General features: G+C 42.3%; 4 protein-coding genes across 6 annotated transcripts; 1 reads left to right on the top strand and 3 right to left on the bottom strand.

The window, feature by feature from the left end:
* Positions 1-136: 136 nt before the first annotated feature.
* LOC115693207 (uncharacterized) lies at positions 137-2505 on the bottom strand. Its single transcript, XM_030620190.2, has 2 exons — positions 1260-2505; positions 137-1121 (listed from the first exon to the last, which is right to left on the bottom strand). The coding sequence occupies exon 1, from the start codon at positions 2186-2188 to the stop codon at positions 1298-1300; it is 891 nt and encodes a 296-aa protein (XP_030476050.1). The 5' UTR covers positions 2189-2505; the 3' UTR covers positions 137-1121; positions 1260-1297.
* Positions 2506-3535: 1030 nt separating this feature from the next.
* On the top strand, positions 3536-9376 carry LOC115693181 (coiled-coil domain-containing protein SCD2-like). Its single transcript, XM_030620172.2, has 17 exons — positions 3536-4104; positions 4382-4518; positions 4832-4895; positions 5039-5080; positions 5163-5225; positions 5967-6016; positions 6099-6126; positions 6220-6276; positions 6360-6470; positions 6538-6598; positions 6990-7106; positions 7207-7325; positions 7438-7504; positions 7735-7776; positions 8043-8083; positions 8322-8448; positions 8995-9376. Exons 1-17 carry the CDS (start codon positions 3784-3786, stop codon positions 9129-9131), a joined length of 1584 nt encoding a protein of 527 aa, XP_030476032.2. The 5' UTR covers positions 3536-3783; the 3' UTR covers positions 9132-9376.
* Positions 9377-9549: 173 nt separating this feature from the next.
* Positions 9550-16367, bottom strand: LOC115693087 (chaperone protein ClpC, chloroplastic). Its single transcript, XM_030620062.2, has 10 exons — positions 16276-16367; positions 15149-15731; positions 14932-15047; positions 14697-14819; positions 14408-14593; positions 13218-13433; positions 12034-12251; positions 11487-11562; positions 11312-11401; positions 9550-10984 (listed from the first exon to the last, which is right to left on the bottom strand). Exons 2-10 carry the CDS (start codon positions 15711-15713, stop codon positions 9806-9808), a joined length of 2769 nt encoding a protein of 922 aa, XP_030475922.1. The 5' UTR covers positions 15714-15731; positions 16276-16367; the 3' UTR covers positions 9550-9805.
* A 740-nt stretch (positions 16368-17107) lies between these two features.
* Positions 17108-23726, bottom strand: LOC115693096 (ATP-dependent Clp protease ATP-binding subunit ClpA homolog CD4B, chloroplastic-like). Of its 3 annotated transcripts, none has more exons than XM_030620070.2 (10): positions 23585-23726; positions 22284-22865; positions 22031-22146; positions 21811-21933; positions 21536-21721; positions 21050-21265; positions 19918-20135; positions 19385-19460; positions 19212-19301; positions 17108-18750 (listed from the first exon to the last, which is right to left on the bottom strand). In XM_030620070.2, exons 2-10 carry the CDS (start codon positions 22846-22848, stop codon positions 17578-17580), a joined length of 2763 nt encoding a protein of 920 aa, XP_030475930.1. In that variant the 5' UTR covers positions 22849-22865; positions 23585-23726; the 3' UTR covers positions 17108-17577. The 3 variants fall into 3 exon arrangements, with proteins under 3 accessions (XP_030475930.1, XP_056170454.1, XP_056170455.1); XM_056314479.1 differs by having other exon boundaries at positions 22284-22881; positions 23585-23721; XM_056314480.1 differs by lacking the exon at positions 23585-23726 and adding an exon at positions 23418-23537 and having other exon boundaries at positions 22284-22881.
* Positions 23727-24062: the final 336 nt, after the last annotated feature.

The raw sequence follows: 24062 nt of genomic DNA on the forward strand, positions 1-24062 counted from the left end.
TTAGCGGCAACGAAAATGACAACGCAATGTCAAGGATACCACCCATTTCACACTAACAAGATGAGCCTACCAAAACACAAGAAACAACGAGAGGTCAACACACCCTCATATTTATCCCTCCATTCGATCCTGATCCCAATAAATCAATGACATGCATTCCAATACCATGATCACAAAACCTGTTAGGAGCAATAAGTGTATAAATAAGATTACAGAATCGTGCGAGTTAAACATCATTTACCTATTTGCTCACAAAGAATAAACCAATATCACACACCTTGCGCACTTACTCATTACAGCCTCTTGCCACTCTCCCCCCTACAAACCAAATTTCTACTCCTTGTATTTCGTGTATAAAGAGTTTACACCAGCCTCCACAGTCACAGCTGTCCTAACTTCCCTGTAATCACTTGCTTACCACAGAAGGGACAACTAAGTTCCTGTAATGAAGCATCAACAACAAGAGAATGGCGACGCTTATCTTATTCATACTCCCGTGCGCTTGTATGCTAAAGTGCCACACTCTATTAAGAAATCTCTCCCTGATATTTGATGCTGTGAGGTCATGACATTCCAACAGTGCCAATCAGTTTCAACAAACAGATCGCTTCTCTGCTTATATGTTCGCGTAAGAACAAGACCATGCAAAATAGTATGAGAACTTAAACAACTAGGACGATCTCCTTCTTGTTGTCACATGCCGGCTTGTCCTATACTTTGCAAAAGTCAGTTAACTGAACACAACCTCGATACCGTAGTGAAGAAAAGCAACTGGAATGCAAACCATCCAACAACAAAGGAAGCAAAGATATATTTTCTTTGTACACTTTGGAATTACTTGCAAATCTGATACAAGGTCGATAGCATTCAATATATGTGAAGTGCTGCAAAATCATAATTTACTTATTCCAAGATCGACCAAATAAAATGTTTTCTGAGCATCAGCTAGTACAAGCACCACAGTCAAATTCAATATATGCCGGCTTAAAAGAATGTGCATAAATTTGTTCTTTTTCTTCCTACTTCATAGTTGGAAGAAGAGCAAAAATTTCTCTCACCAACTTCAACAGTAGTTTCCAGCCTACTTCAGTATTGCAGTCAAGGAAGTACATACAAGAAAACTGCAACAAACAGAATTTGGCAAATTATAAAGCATGAATAAAGAAGGGCGAGCAAACGATAAACTTTTTTAAAACTTGCTACCAGGCTTGAACATACTAAAAGCTAAAAGCTGTTACAGACATGAAAGCTCACATTACCATGTCTGAGGATTTCTCAAAACCAACAGAAAAAGGCATTACGAAAATCCCTTGCTTAGCTTCTGAATGGCACAGTACATTTTCCTTCTGGAACCGACTGCATTGATCCCCATATCTTTCAAATCCTCCAACGTCAACATAGGCAAAACCTCGTCATCCACTTCATGAACCTCGAAAACAGGTGCATACCGTCCTAGTCCTAACCCATTAAGCCAAATCTTCACCCCATCCTCTCCACACCTTCCATCCCTATCCCTCAAATCGGTGTCCGAGGGACCCGACAACTCAACCGCGTCATGGTGGTCCCTACTCCTACCCCTACCAGGTCTCCTATACAGCATATCCCTCTCATTTCCATGGCTATCCACACCCAAATTCTCCAAAGAGTGTACCGGGCTCTGCTCGTTGACGGGACTCTCCAAATTTTCGATATCGAAATCATTATACCCATCGTCAAAATCTTCCCCACCACTATACTTCTCCACCTCTACTTCGCCGCCGCCTTCATCAGTGACCTTGGGAACCCAATTGGAGCGAACCCTCTTGGTGGCATTGGAGGCACGCTTCTTGGAGTCCTTGACTTTCCAGCTCCCAATGGCGACGGAATCCAAGTTGTCGATTTTGTCGTTATCCTCAAGGGTTTGGTGGTGGTGGTGGTGGTGGTGGTCGGAGCTCAAATTGAACAAAGGACGAGTCTTGGAGGATCTACTGAGGTTACCTGAGGAGGCGGCGGCGGCGGCGGCGGCGGCGGCGGAGGAGTGAGGCTTCCTTCGCACGTGGGAGTCGAAGGTGAGGTCGCCGCCGAGGTCGCCTAATCGGACGCTGGGCCTCCTCTGCCGCTTGGCACCGATGGTGTCGGCCAGAGTGAGGGCCCTATCACCATTCATCTGTTGTTGCCCCTCCGTCGCAGCTTGTGGGTGGTCTGCCATTTCTTCCTTTGTTATTAGCGTTGTTGGGTCCGGACAGACAAGTGTCTCCGCCAGTGCCAGTTGGGGGTTGGGGCCGTGGTCGTGGGTGGTGTGGGGAGAGCGAGACTGGAGCTAGAGCTAGAGCCTAGGGTTTCTTCTGGAGTGGGAGATGACAGGCGAGGGGAAGAGGGAAGAGGAGGAAGAAGGGGAAGGGGATGATGGGGCTGGGCTTTTTTTGGCCAGCGCTCAGGGAGGAGTACCAGCAAAATTTGAGTTTCGTCACATGCGCTGACGAGCTTTGGTGTTACAGAGAGAGAGCAGCACAAGATTTTCATTCCATTTTCTGTAAGGAAGATAAACTGTAACAAAAGGCATCTACATATATATATATATATAAGACAATAGTCTAAAAAAAAAAGAGAGAGACTATATAGTGTTAATCAAGTCTGATAAACAAATGTTGGTATATATGACACAATAGCTATTGACATTTCATTGAACTGACACCTATGATTTTTGCTTCTCCATGTACTTGCATTGCTTGTGCATTTCACTTGCCCGAGCATACCATTTTTTTTTTTTTTTCCATTTGCTTGTGAAAAATTGAACTAGTATCCGATGGAAGTAGAGTTTGAGGTTTGTCAAAATGCGACCAAGCCTTGCCAACCTAGTTAAACTAGTCGCGTTCCTAGGAATCATTTTACCAGCCCAACTATTATAGTTACTGATTAATCAGAAAGTGACATTATCTCATTAAAAAAATTAGTTTTTAATTTACCTTTTCTGTTTAAAAAAGAGGTTCTATGTCTCGTAACTTTTTCATAAATTCTGAGTTTCTCAATTATCATTTTTGTTATAGTCTAAAGTGTAGTTGAGATCATCCAATCAATCATCGGATCTTCCTCTGTACGAGAAAATCATCCTAGGAAGGTTGTAACTAGACCTTGTCTTCGACCAAAAAAAAAAAAACACTAGACCTTGTCATGAGCTAGGCAAAACGGTGGACCCAAACGCAAAGCTAATTTGGGTGGAATCTAGAAGAAAGGGTGTCAAGTCATAAACCCGACTCTAAAAATTATTTTACACATGTTTTCCGGTGAGCCAACCCGGCCAGATTCGATGATCTCATCTTAGTGGTTGCTTGTAAGAGGAAGACTCAGTCATGGACAATGTGAGGAAAGGTTGACATGGCTTCTCAACAGTTACATTTGCTTTAGCACACAAGACATCATAAACTAATCGATATATATCACCTGAAGTTTGACACCTTTGTGATCACGACATATGACGTATATTAATCTTCTCAAGAAGTCTGCTGTCGTGTCCAAATGATTCTTCATACATTTATACGGTCTTAACTCTATTAATGCCCGAGTCCTGACTGAAATGCCCAAGGAAACTCCGCTGGGAAGATTGTCAATGTTCTTACAGAACACGGAATATGACCAAGGACTCAGTAACATCCTTTGAATCAGTCCAATGAATTTAGTTTGCTACCTTGCGTTTTTACAGAGTCTTCTCTCCGAGATATACATCAATTTAATGCAACGAGTCGGAAGTCAGAAGTCCTTATTATGATTCTATGATCTATCCCTCTGCTAAACGGAACCACTGGCATGCAGATGGATCAGGATCGCCCCTTTTACTCGAACTATGCCCATGGGAACAGCAATGGATCATCGTTGCCGGGGATGTCGCCGGCTTCCACTTTTAATCGTCGTCCAAATGTCCAGGCTGCCTCGCAATTTTTGGCGGCTGCCATGATGAAGAGGGCTGCTGATAGTACTGAAGATGAAGATCATGATGACTTTGAATTTGGGTCTCCTTTTACTTCTTCTTATTCCTTTCCCCAAAACAGCAACAGTAATGTCTCGAATGCTGTTGGGAGATTACACTCGACTCCTGCTACCACAACCGAGCGGTCTCCTTCACCTGCGGTACTGGTTGCTGTCGCTATTTGCCTCTAGATTATTATGGCAGCATTAGCATGTGATCAGATAGAAAAAAACGGAAGCTCAAGATTCGAAGAAAGTTTTTTGATATTGCTCACCCGATCTTCCAAATATAAGCTCAAGGCTTATTCATTCATAAGTTGATGAATTTTCTCTGCGCAACCCGTAATCTTTCGATGTTGAGTATTATGATTTTTTTGTTTAGAACACTGCTTAATTATAAGACTATAAGGCTCATAGGATTATTGGTTATCTAAATCAGCAAGGTAGGAACTCCAAAAGGTACTCTCAGACCATTCACTCCAAATCGCCGGCTTCAACAGCTTTGGCGTCACCAATCAAAACACTAGTTCCTGTACCTCCTAGCCAACCTCCTAAGAGAAAAGCAAGAGCAGAAAGGTGAAGATTCTTATAGTTTCTGTGGAGTATGTATTTCTAGCGTGACCTATTCTTTTTAGTGTCTTTCATATGTATTACAGTCGTAAACACTATCTTTACATCTGAGAGGGGAGGACTTACAGTAGTGTGAACTCTTATTTCTTTTAGAAGCACCTAAATTTATTTTCAGTACTGTCAATTTTTCATGATTCCTATCGTCTGGCACCTCAGTAATTTTTGCTGATCCTTGTAGACTTTGCTCTCAGTTGTCAGGAGCCTCTCTTGTGATCGTGACTTATCAGGTCACCTGAATTTTTTGTGGATAATCATGCAGAATTCCTCTCAATACCCGACAAGACACTGGGAACAAGCACGAAGTTTCTGCACTCCATGATGAAGTATATTGAACAACTCCCCTCCCTCTCTGCCGTGATATATTTCAAGAATAGGTTTTCAGGACAATCCCAAATCATGCATTCACTTGCACAATCCAAACCTTAGCATAAGCTAAATGAAACTGACTGAGACTTCACTTGTACAGCTTGATATGCTACAAGGAGAAAATTACTCGCTATGGGAGAAGGTGCATTTGCTTGAAGTCTGAAACAATAGCATTATTATCTTGTTACACTCTTTTTTTTCAAGAGTTTAGCATCTCCATGCAGCTTCAACAATCTGAAGAGAGGTGCAGCAAAGCAGAGGCTAGAGCCAGGGAGCTTGAAAAACAGGTCAGTCAGATTGACTGCTCATACTTCTTATTCTTTTACATAGCACCGGTAGGTGTCAGTAGCTTTTTGCCAGCTCTTATTCATAACTGTTGCACCAGAGTGACTGTTTAATGAAGGGAGCTGACACCATTAGATTGACATATTTACCGAATCAATAATTTTATGCTACCAAAGACCTGTCTTAGTGACTATAGCATATTGAACAGCTTCATTTAATTAAAGAATGCCAATGCTGCTTCACCTGTAGTACTATTACTCAGTTGTCAGTGGGAAAGACAAAACACGCTAGCAATTGCTAGGAAATTCGAATCATACTTAACATGCAACAAGGTCCTGTTTACTGACTTAGCTGGTTCTTTGTTTTGAGGAGCAAATTTCTTGAGAAGATATACAATAATGGAATGAAACATTCGAGAATTCAAACGGCAAGTTTGCCATCATGTCGTGGGAATCACGTAGCCATACTTTTTAGCAAGTTGAAAAATGAAGTTGGAAATGGGTTGGTTTGCATAGAAATTGATGATAAGTGCATTGCAGTCACGTGAGCTCAGAGTGCAGTCTTTCAACTTGCTTATTTTGATCATCAGTGATAGCAAGCCACTTCACTACTACGGGTCAGCTTGTTTATATGTCAAATGAAATATCTGTGCTGTTAGTGGGGGGAAATTCCATTATGCTACTGTAGCCTGGTAGGCTGCACAGAAGTTTTTGCGTACTGTGATGCCACATCTACGTATACAGGTTGCCAAACTTGGACAAGGTCTATCCCTTGATGATGAATTTTCACGGAGGTAAATTTGTGGATTTTTTAAGTGACAAATTCTTTGAAACATCATTTGGTAATGATCTGATCGTTGTTTTGATCTATGGCAGAAGAGAAGAAATCTTGCGTGAAAGAGAGGTGAATTAAGAAGTACATGTAGAATTGTTGATTCTCAAGGTTTCTTCGATTTTAGAGCCCGAAGTTTGTAAAGAACTTATATTCTTGTTACAGATTCTTCTAAAGAATGAAAAAGAAAAGGAAATAGAAGCTCTTCGTTTGAGAATAGAGGTAAAGCACGTCCATATATGATGTGAAATATGCTAACTGTTGGCATCTTTCTGAGTTTGTTTTTGTGCCTCGACTATGACTAGAACTTGACAAAAGATAGAGAAGCAGCTATTGCCCTACTTCAGGAGGCAAATTCTGAAGTAAATGATCTACACACAATAGTACATAGAATGGTTTTGACGCAGGATGAGAAGGTATGCATGGAAGACTTCTGAACTAGAATAAAAATTGAATATTCTGCTAATCTGTTTCCCATCTCAGGAGGAAGTTGTCTTGAAAAGATGTTGGCTCGCTCGATATTGGGGTTTAGCTGTAGAACATGGTAATAATCTTTGCAGATTCTCTTTACTTTGATTTTTGAACATGGTTTGCGCATTTGTATTTACATTTCTTTTTGGTTGACTTGAATGGGAAGTTCAATCACACGGTTTTATCAAAGTATAAGTTAAAAGCAAAACTGAAGGAGGAAAATGAATCCATGAGCTGTCAGTTTTCTACACGATGAAACGAATTTCCTTTATCCCTTGACTTCAGAAATGTCCCAGATTCTTGTAGCTGGACGAGTAAATCAATCACATTTATCTGGTAAAGTTTGTCTTCATCAATTTAACAGGTGTATTTACCATAAAAATTGGTAAAGATGTTTAATTGGTTCTCGCATGTTTGAACTTTCTTGAGGCGCGGAATTTGACTTCTTGTTTATCTCCTTACAGGCATTTGTACTGATATAGCACAATCGAGACATGAGTATTGGTCATCTCTAGCTCCGCTTCCATTCGAAATGGTCATTTCTGCTGGAGTGAAGGCTAAGGAAGAGTCCTGGTGTGCAGGTTACAGTACTAATATTAGTAGCTTTTGGTCTTATATGACATTCCACTTACTTGCACACTTGCATTTAGTCTTAACTTCTTTTTCTTTGATGTGAAGCAGGCGGCAACAATCCAGATAAAAGAAAACTCGTTAAGGATACAAGTGATTTAACGGTTGAAGGATATATCGAGAGCATGCTCTTGGTTGAAGCCGGGCTGAAGGAGTTATCTTCTTTGAAGGTCCTCTTGACTTTTTAAATTGGATACATATTTCTGTTTCATTTGTTTTAACAAACAGAACAGTTACTTGAGAAGTTGATCATATGTTTCTCTTGCATTGCACTTCTTGTAGGTTGAAGAAGCCGTCATTCTAGCAATGGCTCAAAGCCGTTCCGATTTGGTTAGGCAGTCCACCTCAGGTATGTCGTGCAGTAGTTTTACTAGGTTTTCTTCTAATTTTCATTGCATCAACGATCATTGTCTACTTCCTTTAGCTCGATTTCTCATATGCACATTGAAGTCGCAAGTTTGAGATAATGCACATGCAAAATCTGTTTACATGCCACTCTCAGAGATTTATACGAGTGTTTTATATACGTGCTGATATCCACCCTAGACTGTCTCATTCCTCTTATTTTTTGTATTTCAGATTTCAGATTTCATGGTGATCTCAAATTCATCGATACATTTGGTAAGAGGGAATCTTCGTTGAGTTACGACATTCGCCATCACCTTTTCAACAAGAGCTAAAAAAATCTGAAGGAAACAAAGTAGTCAATTTTGTTCCACTTTTTTGGGGGATAAAGAATTTTAGGGTGCAGTTTCACCAGTAGACGCCTTTTGCAATGCCTGGCCTTCCGTTTAGACTATGACTTCTGAGATGCAAGCACGAGATATATGTCAGGAACTGTTGAGCACAATTCTTGTCCTAACTTGCTTTAAGCTGTCATTCTACAGAACTAAGCAACGAGGAGGCTGAAGATATTCTTTTCAAACAGGTCAGCTCTAGCGTCATTCTATGTGACAATGTCGTTTCATCCTTCGTGTTCTTCAGTTGTGATTATTGCGAGCATGAATGCTGATGTGCATCCATGAGCCTTGAGTTGTCTAAAACCAGAAGCTAGGTAGACAAGCCTAGTCAATTGACTTGTTACAGAACTTAACAGAGAGGATGGTAAGCACATGTTCTGTAAACTCACCATCCCTGTTGTCTTCTAAACTTAAAACGACGTGTAGGCTTGGTTGACATACTTCTGGACAAGAGCTGTGGTGCACCATATTGAAGAAGACATTGCCAGAGAAAGGCTTCAATCTTTGATCGGCTTGAGTGGGCAGACACCAAGTCCGCATGATGCCGTGGAAGGTAGGCAACTCCCCTCCTTTCTTCTCTATAACCCACTTTACTTGTAAGGTTAAATCAAGCTTGGTGAGGACGAAAAGTTCCCGTGACAGTATAGAACTGAAAGCTGAATTTTGAATATGCATTTTATACATTCAAAAGGTTGATTACTTTTCCCTTTTCTTTTTTTTTTTCCCACGCGGAAAATAAAAAGGGTTTTGATGTGGTTGGGACCACCTCACTATTGCAACTTTTTATTAAGTTCAAAAGCACTTCCAAATGCGAACAGAAGGACAGACCAATAAGAGATGCATCTATCCATGACATCCTGTCGTAGGAGGTGAGGTATATGGTTTTGCTGATATCTCATGAATGTCTGTGTCTGAGCTAGGCGCTCTTTGTCTGGTGGTATGAGCTAGAAAAAATATGAGTAACGTCTTCGGATCTTTATAGCGAAGAAAAGAACAGATGCACTGCCATAACACAGCATCGTGGTTTTCATTTTAGTCAGGATCGAGAATGATATCGACAATTTAATGTCATAACTGAGTAGATTCCTTTGTGAGGCAGTTGAGCGTGGTTTACGGGAGCTGCGGAAACTTGGAATAGAACACCAACTTTGGGAAGCATCTCGCAAACTCACTGACCACCACCCTCCTACATCGGCATCTGACGTCAATGCTCTCCTCTATGACCTTGATCAGTGAGAGTTGCACCATTCATATTCTCTTCATTCCCGTACTAAGCTTACCCCATAATTTATGCCCGTCTGCCGGAGCTACTCTCCACGTTCTCGTGCATGAAGCTTGTTCTCATCTTATGCATCAGGACAAACTGTCAGGTTGTTATTGCGGTTGCTCGATAGGTAATAAATATTCGGAGAGTGGATCAAGAACATTGTAATCTACGAGTTATCAGTCAATGAGAAACGAAACAACACGTATTTTTGGTATTTCATATTTCTCTCAATGAAAAGTACGGCCTAGGAAATAACCAACGAAAAAGGTATAATGTCGTTGACAAAATGTATTCAGTCCACAAGATAACCCTTCTTTTTTTGTTGGCCCAAGACCGGAAATTGTTTGGTGACTCCAAAAGGAAAATCCCAACATTTGCTCAGTCGTGGAAGTAAACTGCTTGCTATCGTTAATTATCATAAATCATCAATAGAACTAACTAAAACAAAGCATATCTCGACTTCCCTGTAACACAAATTTGCAAATACCAAATTATTCGTTGCCAAGCAGTCCACATCTAAAAGCTGTTGACGCTACTTGCTGAGCTAAATCACGACGCTTTCACCACTGGCCACATTAGCCACCTCAAATACAAGGGACTCCCTTCGCATCTAAGCAGACGTTGCATGAAGAGGTTGCCCCATTCACACGGAAATTGCTTCAGCTAATGGCTCCGGAGCACCGCTGCTTCCATTGAGCACAGTTACATTCCCATCAGAGTCGACATCGACGATAACAGAATCGCCCTCTTTGATCTCCCTGGCAAGCATTTTCTCAGCCATACTGTCCTCCAATAATCTCATTATAGCTCTTCTCAGAGGCCTTGCGCCATAGCTTGGATTGTAGCCTTCATCCACCACCCGGTCCCTAAATCTCTCCGTCACTTGAAGTTCAATCTCCTTCGCTTTCAGCCTTTCAAACACTTCCTTAAGCATGATGTCTGCGATTTCCTTCACCTCCAACTTAGTGAGCTGCCGGAAGACTATCATTTCATCTAATCTGTTCAGGAACTCTGGCCTGAAATATTGCTTCAGCTCCTCCGTTACTAGGCTCTTAATACGGTTGTAACTGCTATCCTTCTCATCATAATCAAGATCAAATCCTATCCTGCGGCCTCCCTTCTCTATGACACTGCTCCCAACATTAGACGTCATTATGAGAAGTGTATTCTTGAAATCAACAGTTCTCCCCTTGCTATCCGTCAATCTTCCATCCTCAAGAATTTGAAGCATCATGTTGAAGACGTCCGGGTGGGCCTTCTCAATCTCGTCAAACAGAACCACTGTGTACGGACGTCGACGAACAGCTTCAGTGAGCTGGCCACCCTCTGTATATCCAACATAACCGGGTGGGGAACCAATTAGCTTGGACACTGTGTGCCTTTCCATGAACTCACTCATGTCAAGTCGAATCATGGCCTCTTCAGATCCAAAGTAGTAAGCTGCTAGTGCTTTTGCGAGTTCTGACTTCCCAACACCTGTTGGACCAGAAAAGATGAAACTGGCGATCGGCCGATTAGGGTTCTTGAGTCCAACACGAGCACGCCTGATGGCACGGCTAATGGCTTTAACTGCTTCGTCCTGTCCAATGACTCGTTTGTGTAGCGTCTCTTCCATTTTGAGGAGGCGATCTGACTCATCACTTGACACTTTCTCTACAGGAATTCCAGTCCAAGAAGAGACAATGTGCTGAATGTCCACTTCTGTAACGACTGGACCAACATCCCCAGCCTCAGTTTCAGCCTTGCTCATCTCCTTGCCTTTGTCTATCAGTGCGGTTATCTGTGCCTTCAGATCCATTTCCCGATCACGTAACTCCCCAGCCTGTTCAAGAAATATACATATGGAGCTTCTTATCTAAACAACACATAGCGGGGCAAAAACAAACCATAAACGACACAAGAAATTTTGAGAGAGAAAATGGCTGATAAATCTGCTCCAAGTTCGAATTCAAAACAAGACAAGCAGATGGGGATCAAATGCAATGCGGGAAATCTAACAACAGCAATCATATCACCTCACTCTGATCAAATGCAATACAGTAATTCCAACAAAAAGGAATAGTATCACCACATCACACCTCATGACAAGCATAACACTCCAAACTTGAGAATACTTCAAAGGCAAGCACGGAAAGGAAAAATTCCATACCTTCTCAAAATCCTGACTGCGAACAGACTCATTCTTCTCCTTCGTGATCTGCCTGAGTTCTTTCTCAAGCTCTCTGGCCTCCTCAGGGAGCTATTAGAAAGGGACCGCATCAACCAACAAGACAATGTGTGGAAGACATATCAGACTACACTATAAACAGATTAAGAGCTCATACCTGCGCATGACGAAGTCGAACCCGTGAACCTGCTTCATCAATCAAATCAATGGCTTTGTCTGGCAGAAAACGGTCACTGAAGCACAGAGGAAAGCAGGACGAGTAAGTATGTCTTGACCAAGTGGATAACAATGCAAATCGCTATCATGTATTGTAGCCATGAAGAAAAAGATACTAGCTTAAGCACTCCTGAAACTAGATCTACTTATGGCATTTTTTCCCATGGCACAATAAATGGATTAGAAGAACCTTCAGAGAGGCAACCGAAACCCCAAATTCAAGTCTGTGGAATTAACACGGATTCACTCTGAAATATCTAGACAAAAGGCTATGGCAATTAAGATCCTCAGTATTTGAACAAACAAATAAAGAGGCAATTCCCTATCCATATGACTAACACAGATTAAACAACAATAAGTTTCAGGTAAAAACCAAAGAGCTCCACGAAATAGTGGTGAGACGTCAAATTAGCCCATTGTAAAACATATCGAGCTTGACTTAGAATGAGTAAATACAAACAAAGTATATGCATTTTGGGGCTTCATACCTAATATACTGGTAAGAGAGCTGTGCAGCAGCTACTAAGGCTTCATCAGTGTAACGCAGCTTGTGATGGATCTCATATCTCTCACGGAGTCCCTTCAAAATCTGAATAGTTTCATCCACTGTTGGTTCGGGAACTTTGACTGGCTGGAAACGTCTTTCTAATGCTGGGTCCTTCTCAATGTGCTTCCTATATTCATCCAGGGTGGTGGCCCCAATACACTGAACCAATGGAATTTGAATAACTATGACATTTATCTATGGAGAAAGCTCTGACCAAGGAGAAAGCAAGGATTGACTGACCAATGAAATAATTAATTCTCTTGCTGAAACTTGCATCGAGGAAAAGCAGATATATAACACTACTTTAAAGAAAGTCTAGGAGAGTAGTCAACTTGGCATGGATTAGCTCCTCAGAGAAAAATAAATAGGCAACTTGTCCACTTTCTCAAGATTATGTCGAACATAGGTAAACCCAGCCACATTGATGATATGAAAGGAAAATGATAATACAGTCAACAACGTGAGGCTCACAAGACCAGAAAAGCAATTGTGGCAATTGTTATTCATCATTACATATTAAAAGAGGGGCAAGTTAAAGAAGCAAACAAGTGAAGCCATCCAAGTTTATAGAGTTGGTCAGAAGTTTTGACTGCCTTGTATACCCACCCACTGAATAGGGCGGAGTAAGGTCGGTTCATCTATAGTTTTGCAGAGACTCAAGCATTTCCCCACACTTCGCAAGAAAATGGAGGATGAAGAGGTTTTCAGGATGAGTGCAATGGCCCCAGGAAGGACTCTTGAAGGAAAGCAATGGCACAGTCATTTTGGCGAAGAATTTATTGCTTCCAAATCTTCCTTAGCTTGCATGAAATGGAACATAGCAGCAACAGGAATGTGGTTCAAAGGAAGTAAGGGGAAAAAAAAGATCCGTGGTGGCATATGTCCTTTCAGATGACAGGTTCTTAATCGGGAACATACAGAAGGTATATCTAGCAAATTGCATAAATAAGCATGAAAATTGTCCACATGTTTAAAAGTTTTAAGAAGCCAAATATTATGTGTTCTCAGCCCAATCTACAGCTCATGAGCACAGCAGTCAACCTAAGCTCTCGACAGTCTTTCCCAGAACCACCAACTGCAAGCACACTAAAGATATATAGCAATCCACATGTCAATGCAAATTACCTGCAGTTCACCCCGTGCAAGAGCAGGTTTCAGAATGTTGGCGGCATCAATGGCCCCCTCTGCTGCCCCTGCCCCAATTAAAGTATGCACCTCATCAATGAAGAGTATTATTTCATCACTCTGTTTAATTTCCTCCATTAGCTTCTTCAATCTCTCTTCAAACTCTCCACGATACTTTGTTCCAGCAACTAGAAGACCCATGTCCAGGGTAATGACCTAAGTCACACAGATGAACTTTTGTCAATTCACAGTTGCAAAGAGATAAGGACTATACCTAGCTCAGTCATTACTTGACCCAGAAATTGTCGACAAAAGCAAACGATGAGTATGGTGAGACAGGATAGATTCAACAAATTTTATTCTATAGTACATTATGGGCAAACAATATGGTTTAGTCATTCAGGCAAATAAAATGCATAAAGCATAGTTTTTTCTTTTTTCGTTTAAATAAGACCATTCTAAAGAATAAGGACACAAAAGGATGCAATATTAATCATAATTTCCAACATTATAGACAAAGAGAGAACATAATGTGCATGAACTTCAAGAAAAGCACTTCTAGCATTTGATTATCCTTCAAATCCTAGCATTCATATCATTACTTCCCACAATATTGAATTCGTAAGACTCAGTATTGGCTTCCAACCGATTGAATCGTTATAAAACTATCCACAACTCACTACACTACACCAACCAACAAGCATAGAACGCTGAAGTATACTAGTGCAATTAGACGATTTAACATGACCATTAAAATATCCATGAGAATAAGCATGCAGAAGTACAAAGCTTGTTTACAATCCAATTTCTCAAGTGCTAGACATTACCATCTCCAAGAATCCATCCGTCAATTGTGATGTCATCGAAACACCTAACTGTTTTTTTTTTGGGTCAAAAAATGACATAACTATTTATCGCTCCTAAAAGTTGATCTCATTGTGAAGAGTAAGTGCAGGTTATGAGCTATCTTCTCAACGCTTCTGAAGACATCTGATGCAACATGAGCTAGAAGATGCTTCAACAGTGACAGAACAAAATAAAGGGTACAAGAGAATCTTAGGCGCTTCACATTCCTACTCCAAAAATGTAGGTTTAGAAGTAACAATGTCAGTACTTTAACTCTTCCAAGAGAACTAATGGTTAACGACAATACAACACCATTGCGAGTGAGAAATGAATAATTAGCTTACCTTTTTCCCTTCAATTGTTTCAGGAACGTCACCACTTGCAATACGCTGAGCAAGACCTTCAGCAATAGCAGTCTTCCCAACACCAGGTTCTCCGATAAGGCAAGGATTATTTTTGGTTCTGCGACCAAGAATCTGGACAACACGTTCTATTTGCTGCTGCCTTCCAACAACGGGATCCAATTTTCCCTACAAAAGATGGGAAAGAAACTTAACAATACTCCCTTCTCGAGAACAGAGCCATATTATTACTGAATAGTTAAATAAAAAAAAATGAAAAACAAATAATTACCTCCTCTGCCAGCTTAGTCAAGTTGGTTCCATACTCCTCAAGCGTTGGCATCTTATTGCCACTACTCCCTCCACCAACACCAGCACCAACAGCCTCAGTGCTCTCGCCCACCATCCTAATGACCTATTTACAGGACATATCAATGACATATCAGTGTCTCGCTCTTGCAAATACCCACATCAATCGATATTGTCATAATATCAATAAAAAAAAGAAGCATGGAATGCTCACTTGCCTGCGTGCGAATGTTGCTAGGATCAGCACCCAAGTTCTCGAGAACACGAGCAGCTACACCCTCACCCTCGCGAAGCAGTCCAAGAAGCAAGTGCTCGGACCCAATGTAGTTATGGCCTTAATATTCAAGTAAGGTTAGTACATGATATACGAGGGGAAATATTCAACATTGATTGGGCAGAATACTATAAAAGTAGTAACAACACTGAATAGTATACCTAGTTGTCGAGCTTCCTCCAGTGAAAGTTCCAAGACGCGCTTTGCGCGTGGAGTGAAAGGAATCTCCACGGCAACAAATCCGCTTCCCCTCCCAATTATTTTTTCAACCTCAACACGCGCATCTTTTAAATTGATCCCCATCGACTTGAGAACTTTAGCAGCAATGCCAGTGCCTTCGCCGATAAGACCCAGAAGAATTTGCTCCGTCCCCACGAAATTGTGACCCAGTCTCCGCGCTTCCTCTTGGGCAAGCATGATGACTTTGATCGCTTTCTCGGTAAAGCGCTCAAACATGGCCCTGGCTACACCACGGCTTGCCTTCCCCCTGCGAAAGGAGATCGAACTTGCCACCCTAGAGTGAAAATCAGGGCTTGAATTCAGCAAGTTGTCCAAGCTGTTGGATCCTCTCAGACCAGAGAAGCCCCTCATCCTTATGCCGGGAGCTGTTAGGGCGGACATCATTTTCACACTCCTCCTCGACTTTGCGGAACCACTGGGGCTGCCGTACCTCTGGCCAGGCACTATTGCCGGTACATTAGTTGACTGCGCCAGGACCCCAGCCATGACTCCGAGCAAAGGCGTCTGCACAGGCGATGAAGTGTCAGTATGCAAAGTACGGCAGAAACGCGAGAACAAAAGGCTGAAATTCAAGAACTGTCGTCTTTCTCGTATATTAACATGCGCGTGCTCGTGCACAATTTTCTTCGTTTGGAAGAGCGAGGGAGGGCAAGGTCGGGCTTCCTCGTAAAAGGGGCTCCAGAAAGAAATCGATAATCGAGCGAGCTAACGAGTAATTAACACATCAAATTCAGCACCCCCAGCATACTCGAGCTGAGCTCACTCATCATCCAAGAAAAATGGCGAGATGAGAGCCAGCCCATTTCAGGTGAAACGAAAGAACTAAGCAAGCAATAAACGAGGGAATTCGATATCCAATCGAAAGAAGAGGAAAGGAAAAAGGGAATCGCAAGAAAGAATCGAATAGCATTGGAGAGTTACGAAATCGAATCGAAGATGAGAAGCCCTAAAGACAAAAGCGCGCGTGCATAGACAGCATCGCGACAGCTAGAAAGGGAGAGGAGGATAAGATAACACAAAGAGAACCCGCAGTTGCAGAGGGCTTTACCTGAAGCGCTCGACTGAGAAGACGGAGGAGGAGATGGGGAGGGAGGGAGGGAGGGAGCTGAAGAAACGAAAGCGGCAGCAGCAGAGAGAAGATAGAAGGAAGAAGAAGGAGGAGGAGAAGGAGAAACGAAGAAGGAGACGACGACTTGAGCTTTTGAGGATTTGATATATTATTTGATGATAATGACCCTCGGACGCGAGGCGGTGTCGTCCCTTCCCTTCCCTCCCCTCCCCTTCCCTTTGTTGCGATTACGAAACGACGCCGTCGCCTAAACCTATACATACTCTCAATCGTTATCTTCTTTTCCGTAGTGTGGTCCATCGAACGAATCCGTATACTCATACATTAGTTGACCTCGCACGTGTTTTTAATATTAAAAATTGGACATTTACGATCCTACGTCGGTGGTCCTTTTACCAAAAAAAAAATCAAATCTTCCAATATTTTTCCCCTTCTAGATGTTTTTTTTTGTACAAACAATATATCGATAGTATTTTGCATAAAGTAATTTTGTTTGATCTTTCAATTTCTTGCGTACATGCAACCCGTGTCTACGCCTATCATTATATATCAAACAAGTTGGATACGGGAATTTTGATCTCGCGATTTTATGCAATACGAATCGTTTAGCATGTACATATCAAGAGTTTTCTTTTTTATCCATCATTTGAAGAAAAAAAGTCAATCACAGAGATCCATTAAGTGGATAATATGTTTTAATTTCGTACACTATCAATTGGGGCATACGATAAAATAAAAAGATATTGCCTGCTCCTATGATATACAAAAAGGAAATATACACGAAATTAGTTTCTAGGGTAAAAATAAGAAATGAACAAAACTAAAAGTAGGCATTGCAAGAGTCTTTCTGCTAGTAATGGTACAGGAACAAGGGAGGAGGAATACATTCATGAACTTGTTGTATGAGTGAAAAAAAGAACCAAAAAGACCAAGAGACCGTAGAAACTGACATATGGTTCTACAGATACGCTATAAATGTCTATAACCTTAGACATCATTTCGACTGGCCGTTTTCACGCCTGCTAATTGTCAACCATCACATATCATTTATTAGAACTGAGTTTTAAACGAACATCTTTCTGACTTTTTGCTGTACTCCAGGTCTTGCCTATCCACCACCGTCCAGCAGTGCGCATCTAAAAGCTGTTGGTGCGCTACTTGCTGTCGTCCCAAAAAAAATTACAAGCTCGAATACCAACCAAATTATCCACGGACTAAGTTTTCACCACCGGCCTCGACGGCCCCTTCGAAGACAACCGGGCTTTGATATCGGTAGACTTTTCATGGCGTAGAGAAACTAGCTTCTGGAGCACCGCTGCTTCCGTTGAGCACCGTTACCTTTTTATCAGAATCAACATCCACAATGACGGAATCACCCTCTTTGATCTCTCCGGAAAGCATTTTCTCGGCCATACAGTCCTCCAGTAGTCTCATTATTGCTCTCCTCAGAGGTCTTGCACCATAGCTTGGATTGTAGCCTTCCTCCACCACCATGTCCCTAAATCTCTCCGTCACTTGAAGTTCAATCTCCTTTGCTTTCAGCCGCTCAAACACCTCCTTAAGCATGATGTCGGCGATATCCTTCACCTCCAACTTAGTAAGCTGACGGAACACTATCATTTCATCTAATCTATTCAAGAACTCTGGCCGGAAATATTGCTTCAGCTCCTCTGTCACTAGGCTCTTGATTCGGTTGTAACTGCTATCCTTCTCATCATAATCAAGATCAAATCCTATCCTGCGGCCTCCCTTCTCTATTACACTGCTCCCAACATTAGACGTCATTATGAGAAGTGTATTCTTGAAATCAACAGTTCTCCCCTTGCTATCTGTCAATCTTCCGTCCTCAAGAATTTGAAGCATCATGTTGAAGACATCCGGATGGGCCTTCTCGATCTCGTCAAACAAAACCACTGTGTAAGGACGCCGACGAACAGCTTCAGTGAGCTGGCCACCTTCTGTATATCCAACATAACCAGGGGGGGAACCAATTAGCTTGGAGACTGTGTGTCTCTCCATGAACTCACTCATGTCAAGTCGGATCATGGCCTCTTCAGATCCAAAGTAGTAAGCCGCTAGTGCTTTTGCCAGTTCTGACTTCCCAACACCAGTTGGGCCAGAAAAGATGAAACTGGCAATCGGTCGATTAGGGTTCTTGAGTCCAACACGAGCACGCCTGATGGCACGGCTAATGGCTTTAACTGCTTCGTCCTGTCCAATGACTCGCTTGTGCAGGGTCTCTTCCATTTTGAGGAGGCGATCTGACTCATCACTTGACACTTTCTCTACAGGAATGCCAGTCCAAGCAGAAACAATGTGCTGAATGTCCACTTCAGTAACAACAGGACCAACGTCCCCAGCCTCAGTCTCAGCCTTGCTCATCTCTTTGCCTTTGTCAACCAGTGCAGATATCTGTGCCTTAAGATCCATTTCTCGATCACGTAACTCTCCAGCCTGCATACATGCAGAGTTTGTTAGTGAAAGGAAAGTGAATGTTTCTCCCATTTTTTCAGCCGAAAAAGGTTTCGAATGTGAGACGATAAAGAAACACCCTCTTAAGTTGCCGTTGATTACATATATTGCCATTGAGTCATATTCGGTTGTTTTTTGGCTTCAGTCGTCGGAGTGTATCATTGCTTCTTAATTAAATAATACATGATGCCAGCAAAATAACAAACACAAAATTTTGAAAGACAAAATGGTCAATGTGATGATACTGCTCTAAACTCAAATTGCAAATTGACCTTGGTGCAAAACCAAGTGACAGCAAATGTAAATCAAGTGCAGTACAGTAATCCTCAAGAAAAAATGGAAAAAGGAACTATCAATGACTTCCTTCTATGAAGTATAACATGCATAACACTCCAAACTTGAGAGTAATTCAAAGGCGAGCACGGAAAGGAAAAATTCCATACCTTCTCAAAATCCTGACTGCGAACAGACTCATTCTTCTCCTTTGTGATCTGCCGGAGTTCTTTCTCAAGCTCTCTGGCCTCCTCAGGGAGCTACATAAATGTAATCACATTAAAGACGAGACTATGCGTGGAAGACATATCAGGCTGTGTATAAACAAAGTGAGAGCTCATACCTGTGCATGACGAAGCCGAACCCGAGAACCCGCCTCATCAACTAAATCAATGGCTTTGTCAGGCAGAAAACGGTCACTGAAGAACAGAGTGAAAGCACAGCATAAAAAAAAAAAAAGTACAGCATAAAATTATGTTTCAACTTAGTAAATAACAATGCAATTGGTATCATGCAGCGTATCCATACAGAAGAAGATACTTAAGCTAATCAAACTAGCCATATGCATAATATATACTCCAACGGCTCAATGAATTGAATGACTTGGACAGAATTCTTCACAAAGGAACTGAAAACCCCAAATTCAAATTGTCTGTGGAATTAACACACATTCACTCTGAAGAATCAAGACACGAGACAAGCTCAATTAAGATTCAAAATTGAACAAATGCATAAACCAGCAATTTCCCATCGATATGATTCAACCACAGATTGAACAATAATGATTCTAAGATAAAAAAAAACCAAAGAGCTTCCCAAAATTATGGTAAGGCATCAGGTAAATCCAGCAAGGAAACACATTTCAGAGCTTCATACCTTATGTACTGGTAAGAGAGATGAGCAGCAGATACTAAGGCTTCATCAGTGTAACGCAGCTTGTGATGGATCTCATATCTCTCTCTAAGTCCCTTCAGAATCAGAATAGTTTCATCCACTGTCGGCTCAGGAACTTTGACAGGCTGGAAACGTCTTTCTAAGGCTGGGTCCTTTTCAACGTGCTTCCTGTATTCATCCAGTGTGGTAGCCCCAATACACTGCACCATTGTGATTGAATAACATTAACCAAGGTGAATGCATTGAAAACCGACTTTGCTGTGGGCTAACTGCTATTCTCTCGCTATAATCATTATTCAAATCAAGGAAAAGAAGATTCATAACACTCCATAAAAGAGAGTAAAGGACAGTGGTCGACTTGGCATAGAAAAGCTCCTTACGACAGAAGAGAAAGCCATCTTGTCCATTTTCTCAAGATTATTTACAACACATGGTACCCAAGACCAGAAAAGCAGTTTCCGCAAACTAATTCACCGTCATCAAACACAAGAGGGTGAAAGCTACACCAAGAAAGGCAAGCCATCCAAGTTTATTATAGTCAGTTGGAAGTTTTGACTAGTTTTGACTGCCTTGTATACCCGCCCACCCACAAGACAGGCCTGGGTAAGGTTCATCTCCAACTTTGCAGGGAAAACCTATCCTTTGCCCCACAAATCTCGAAATAACAGAGGGTGACTAGTTTTTTGGGATGAGAGCCACAGCGCCCAGGAGGGAGTTTTGAAGGCATTGGACATTCCCTTAGGTGAGGAAATTTTTGCTTCAAAGGCTTCTTTAGCTTGCGTGCATACACGGAAGAAAGTGGTAGAGTAGGATGCAAAGAGGTTAAAACAGAGCTCTGGGGGCACATGTCCTTCCAGAGGACCCACTCTTGATCAGGATCATACAGGAGGTGCTTAGCAATTTGCATATATATTGCATGCAAATAGTCGTCCACATGTGTGAAATTTTTTTAAAAAGCCAATGAACATGCTCTTTGCACAGTCTAAAGCTGCGGGACTCCAGCAGTGGACCTAACCTCTCAATTATCTTCATCAGGATAACCAATCCACAGCAGACTTAGAGCCAGATAGCCAAAAGTTTGCACAACCAAAAGCCACATATCAATGCAACTTACCTGCAGTTCACCTCGTGCAAGAGCAGGCTTTAGGATATTTGCAGCATCAATAGCCCCCTCTGCTGCCCCTGCTCCGATAAGAGTATGCACCTCATCAATGAAGAGTATAATTTCATCACTCTGTTTAATTTCCTCCATTAGCTTCTTCAATCTCTCTTCAAACTCTCCACGATACTTTGTCCCAGCAACTAGAAGACCCATGTCCAAGGTAATGACCTGAATCGCAATCATAGATAAACCTTTGTCAATTTATGGTTGCAAAGAGCTAAGGACTATGCCCGGCTCACTCATTGTTGGATTCAAACAATGTAGAACAAAATCAGATAGAGAGCATGATGTGACGGGACAGATTCAACATTGTCAATTCTATAGCACTTTCCCAGTTGTGCTCTGCTCAAGCTCATTGAAACCTGACTCTAAAACCCACAAGGGGCGATGGTTAACAGCAATGCAACACCATTGTGAAAGAGTAAACCATTTGCATACCTTCTTCCCTTCGATTGTTTCAGGGACATCACCACTCGCAATACGCTGAGCAAGACCTTCAGCAATTGCAGTCTTCCCAACTCCAGGTTCTCCGATAAGGCAGGGATTATTTTTGGTCCGGCGACCAAGAATTTGGACAACTCGTTCTATTTGCGGCTGCCTTCCAACAACGGGATCCAATTTGCCCTAGAAAATATGTAAAAGAAGCTTAAGAATAGCAGAGCAATATAATCACTTGGATAGACGGAATAACAAAATGATGACCAAAGAATCACCTCCTCTGCCATCTTAGTCAAATTGGTTCCATACTCCTCAAGCGTTGGCATTTTGTTGCCACTACTTCCTCCACCAACACCAGCACCAACAGCCTCGGTGCTCTCACCCACCATCCTAATGACCTATTTTCAGGATATATCAGTATCTCGCCCTTGCAAATACTCACAGCATGCAATATTGTCATAATATCAAAAGAATAAGCACATAATGCTAGCTTGCCTGAGTGCGAATGTTGCTAGGATCAGCACCCATGTTCTCAAGAACACGAGCAGCCACACCCTCACCCTCACGAAGCAATCCAAGAAGCAAGTGCTCAGACCCAATGTAGTTATGGCCTTAGGATTCAAGAGAGGCAAATTTTACTAGTTAGTTAGTACAAGATATACGTCAGGAAATATGCAATATTGAGTGGGGGGAATACCCTAGGAGTAGATAGACAATTGTAAAGCATCAAAGAGGAGAAATATCATACCTAGCTGTCGAGCTTCTTCCAGTGACAGTTCCAAGACTCGCTTTGCACGTGGAGTGAAAGGAATCTCCACAGCAACAAATCCGCTTCCCCTCCCAATTATTTTTTCAACCTCAACGCGAGCATCTTTCAAATTGATCCCCATCGACTTGAGAACTTTAGCAGCAATGCCAGTGCCTTCACCGATAAGACCCAGAAGAATCTGCTCGGTCCCCACGAAATTGTGACCCAGCCTCCGCGCTTCCTCTTGAGCAAGCATAATGACTTTGATCGCTTTCTCAGTGAAGCGCTCGAACATAGCCCTGACTACACCGCGGCTTGCCTTCCCCCTGCGAACGGAGATTGAATTTGCCACCCTCGAGTGAAAGTCGGGGCTTGTATTCAACAAACCGTCCAAACTGTTGGATCCTCTCAGACCGGAGAAGCCCCTCATCCTTATACAGGGAGCTTTTAGAGCGGACATCATTTTCACAGCTCTCCTCGACTTTGCAGAACCACTGGAGCTGCCATACCTCGGGCCAGACACTATGGCTGGTACATTCCTCGACTGCGCCAGGACGCCAGCCATAACTCCGACCAAGCTGCCTGTATAGGTGAGAATCTGTCGGCAAGCAAATTGCAAAGAAGAACAACAGTAGCAAATTAGAGCATAATTTGGGACGCGGAAAAGACTGATATTCATATTGTTGTCTTTCTCAGATGTTGCTGCGTTCAAGCCTGTGCCACGAATTGCTTCACGCGGGAGAGGGAGGGGGGGTGGAGGACAAGCTCAGGCTACCTAAGGGGGCTTGGTAGAAACAGACCTCGAGAGGTAGAAATTCACAATCAAATAGAAACATGCGAATGAATGAGAGTCAACATGTCTGTAATTCCGGCATTCATCATCATCAACATAAACACGACATGCCGGAACGAACGTAGCAACCAACGAGTCAGAAAGCGGGACGGCGTCCGAGCTAATGAAGCTGCTTCAGACCTGCAAGGAAGGAGATGGGGACAGAAGCAGAATCGGGCGAGCAAAGGTAAGGGCCAGAGGGAATCTAGGGAGCACCCCCACCGCGATGAAGATGGAACTCCAAAGGAGTAGGCGCGGAATGAATCGACGGAATATAGAAAGAGAGAGAGAGAGGGAAATACGGTGGAGCTGAGCTCACTCGTCAAGTCAGCATCCGGCGAAGGCGGAGCTGAGAAGGAAACCTTCTTCCCATAAATGGAATAATAGCTAACCCCAAAGTAATCAATTGCCCGGAAATTCAATTCAATTGAGAGAAAGGATCTTCACATCAGCAAGGGAGAGGCTTTACCTGAAAGGGCTCGACACTCTGAGAGAAGAAGGAGAAGAAGAAAGAAGAAGAAGAAGAAGAGGAGGAGGGAGGCGAACGTGATGATATTATATTATGATAAGGAAGGGGAAGGAGGGGAGGCGGCTTCGTCCGATGTCTTTTTTACTTTAATAAAAGATGTTACGGACGATCCCAGCAAAGGGAACGAAACACCAAACCCATCTTTGCCTTTTTGTCACTGTTGTTCTCTCCTCCTTCGTCTTCCTCCCTTCCCCTCCATTGATATTTTCTTGTTTCTCGTGAATTCTCGTCCACCAATCATCCCATCACCATCACCTGTTTCCTCATAATATCCCTTTGCCAAAGCCTTTTTCTTCTTTATTTTTTTTTTTAGAAAATTTTATAAACCTCTAACTCAAATTGCCCGTGATTTTTCAGTTATGTTAAACTCTAATTGACGCCGTGCGAAAAAAACTGATCAAAAAACCATGTTGCGTGC

The sequence above is a fragment of the Syzygium oleosum genome, unplaced genomic scaffold (genome assembly GCF_021117445.2).
Source record: "Syzygium oleosum isolate NSW1041296 unplaced genomic scaffold, Sole_v2.1 Sole_v2.09, whole genome shotgun sequence".
Classification (NCBI taxonomy): domain Eukaryota; kingdom Viridiplantae; phylum Streptophyta; class Magnoliopsida; order Myrtales; family Myrtaceae; genus Syzygium; species Syzygium oleosum.

What these genes read in the sequence shown, in the direction of transcription:
- LOC115693181 (XM_030620172.2), top strand. Translation starts at nt 3,784, where the DNA reads ATGCAGATGGATCAGGATCGCCCCTTTTACTCGAACTATGCCCATGGG. An exon ending in TTTTGACGCAGGATGAGAAG is followed by an intron (nt 6,471 to 6,537) that starts GTATGCATGGAA and finishes TTCCCATCTCAG; the next exon opens with GAGGAAGTTGTCTTGAAAAG. An exon ending in CAAATTCATCGATACATTTG is followed by an intron (nt 7,777 to 8,042) that starts GTAAGAGGGAAT and finishes GTCATTCTACAG; the next exon opens with AACTAAGCAACGAGGAGGCT.
- LOC115693096 (XM_030620070.2), bottom strand. Translation starts at nt 22,848, where the DNA reads ATGGCTGGCGTCCTGGCGCAGTCGAGGAATGTACCAGCCATAGTGTCT. An exon ending in GGAAGAAGCTCGACAGCTAG is followed by an intron (nt 22,147 to 22,283) that starts GTATGATATTTC and finishes TTGAATCCTAAG; the next exon opens with GCCATAACTACATTGGGTCT. An exon ending in CTCTCTTACCAGTACATAAG is followed by an intron (nt 19,461 to 19,917) that starts GTATGAAGCTCT and finishes TCTGTTCTTCAG; the next exon opens with TGACCGTTTTCTGCCTGACA.
- LOC115693207 (XM_030620190.2), bottom strand. Translation starts at nt 2,188, where the DNA reads ATGGCAGACCACCCACAAGCTGCGACGGAGGGGCAACAACAGATGAAT.
- LOC115693087 (XM_030620062.2), bottom strand. Translation starts at nt 15,713, where the DNA reads ATGGCTGGGGTCCTGGCGCAGTCAACTAATGTACCGGCAATAGTGCCT. An exon ending in CTAGCAACATTCGCACGCAG is followed by an intron (nt 14,820 to 14,931) that starts GCAAGTGAGCAT and finishes TCCTGTAAATAG; the next exon opens with GTCATTAGGATGGTGGGCGA. An exon ending in TGACTAAGCTGGCAGAGGAG is followed by an intron (nt 14,594 to 14,696) that starts GTAATTATTTGT and finishes CATCTTTTGTAG; the next exon opens with GGAAAATTGGATCCCGTTGT.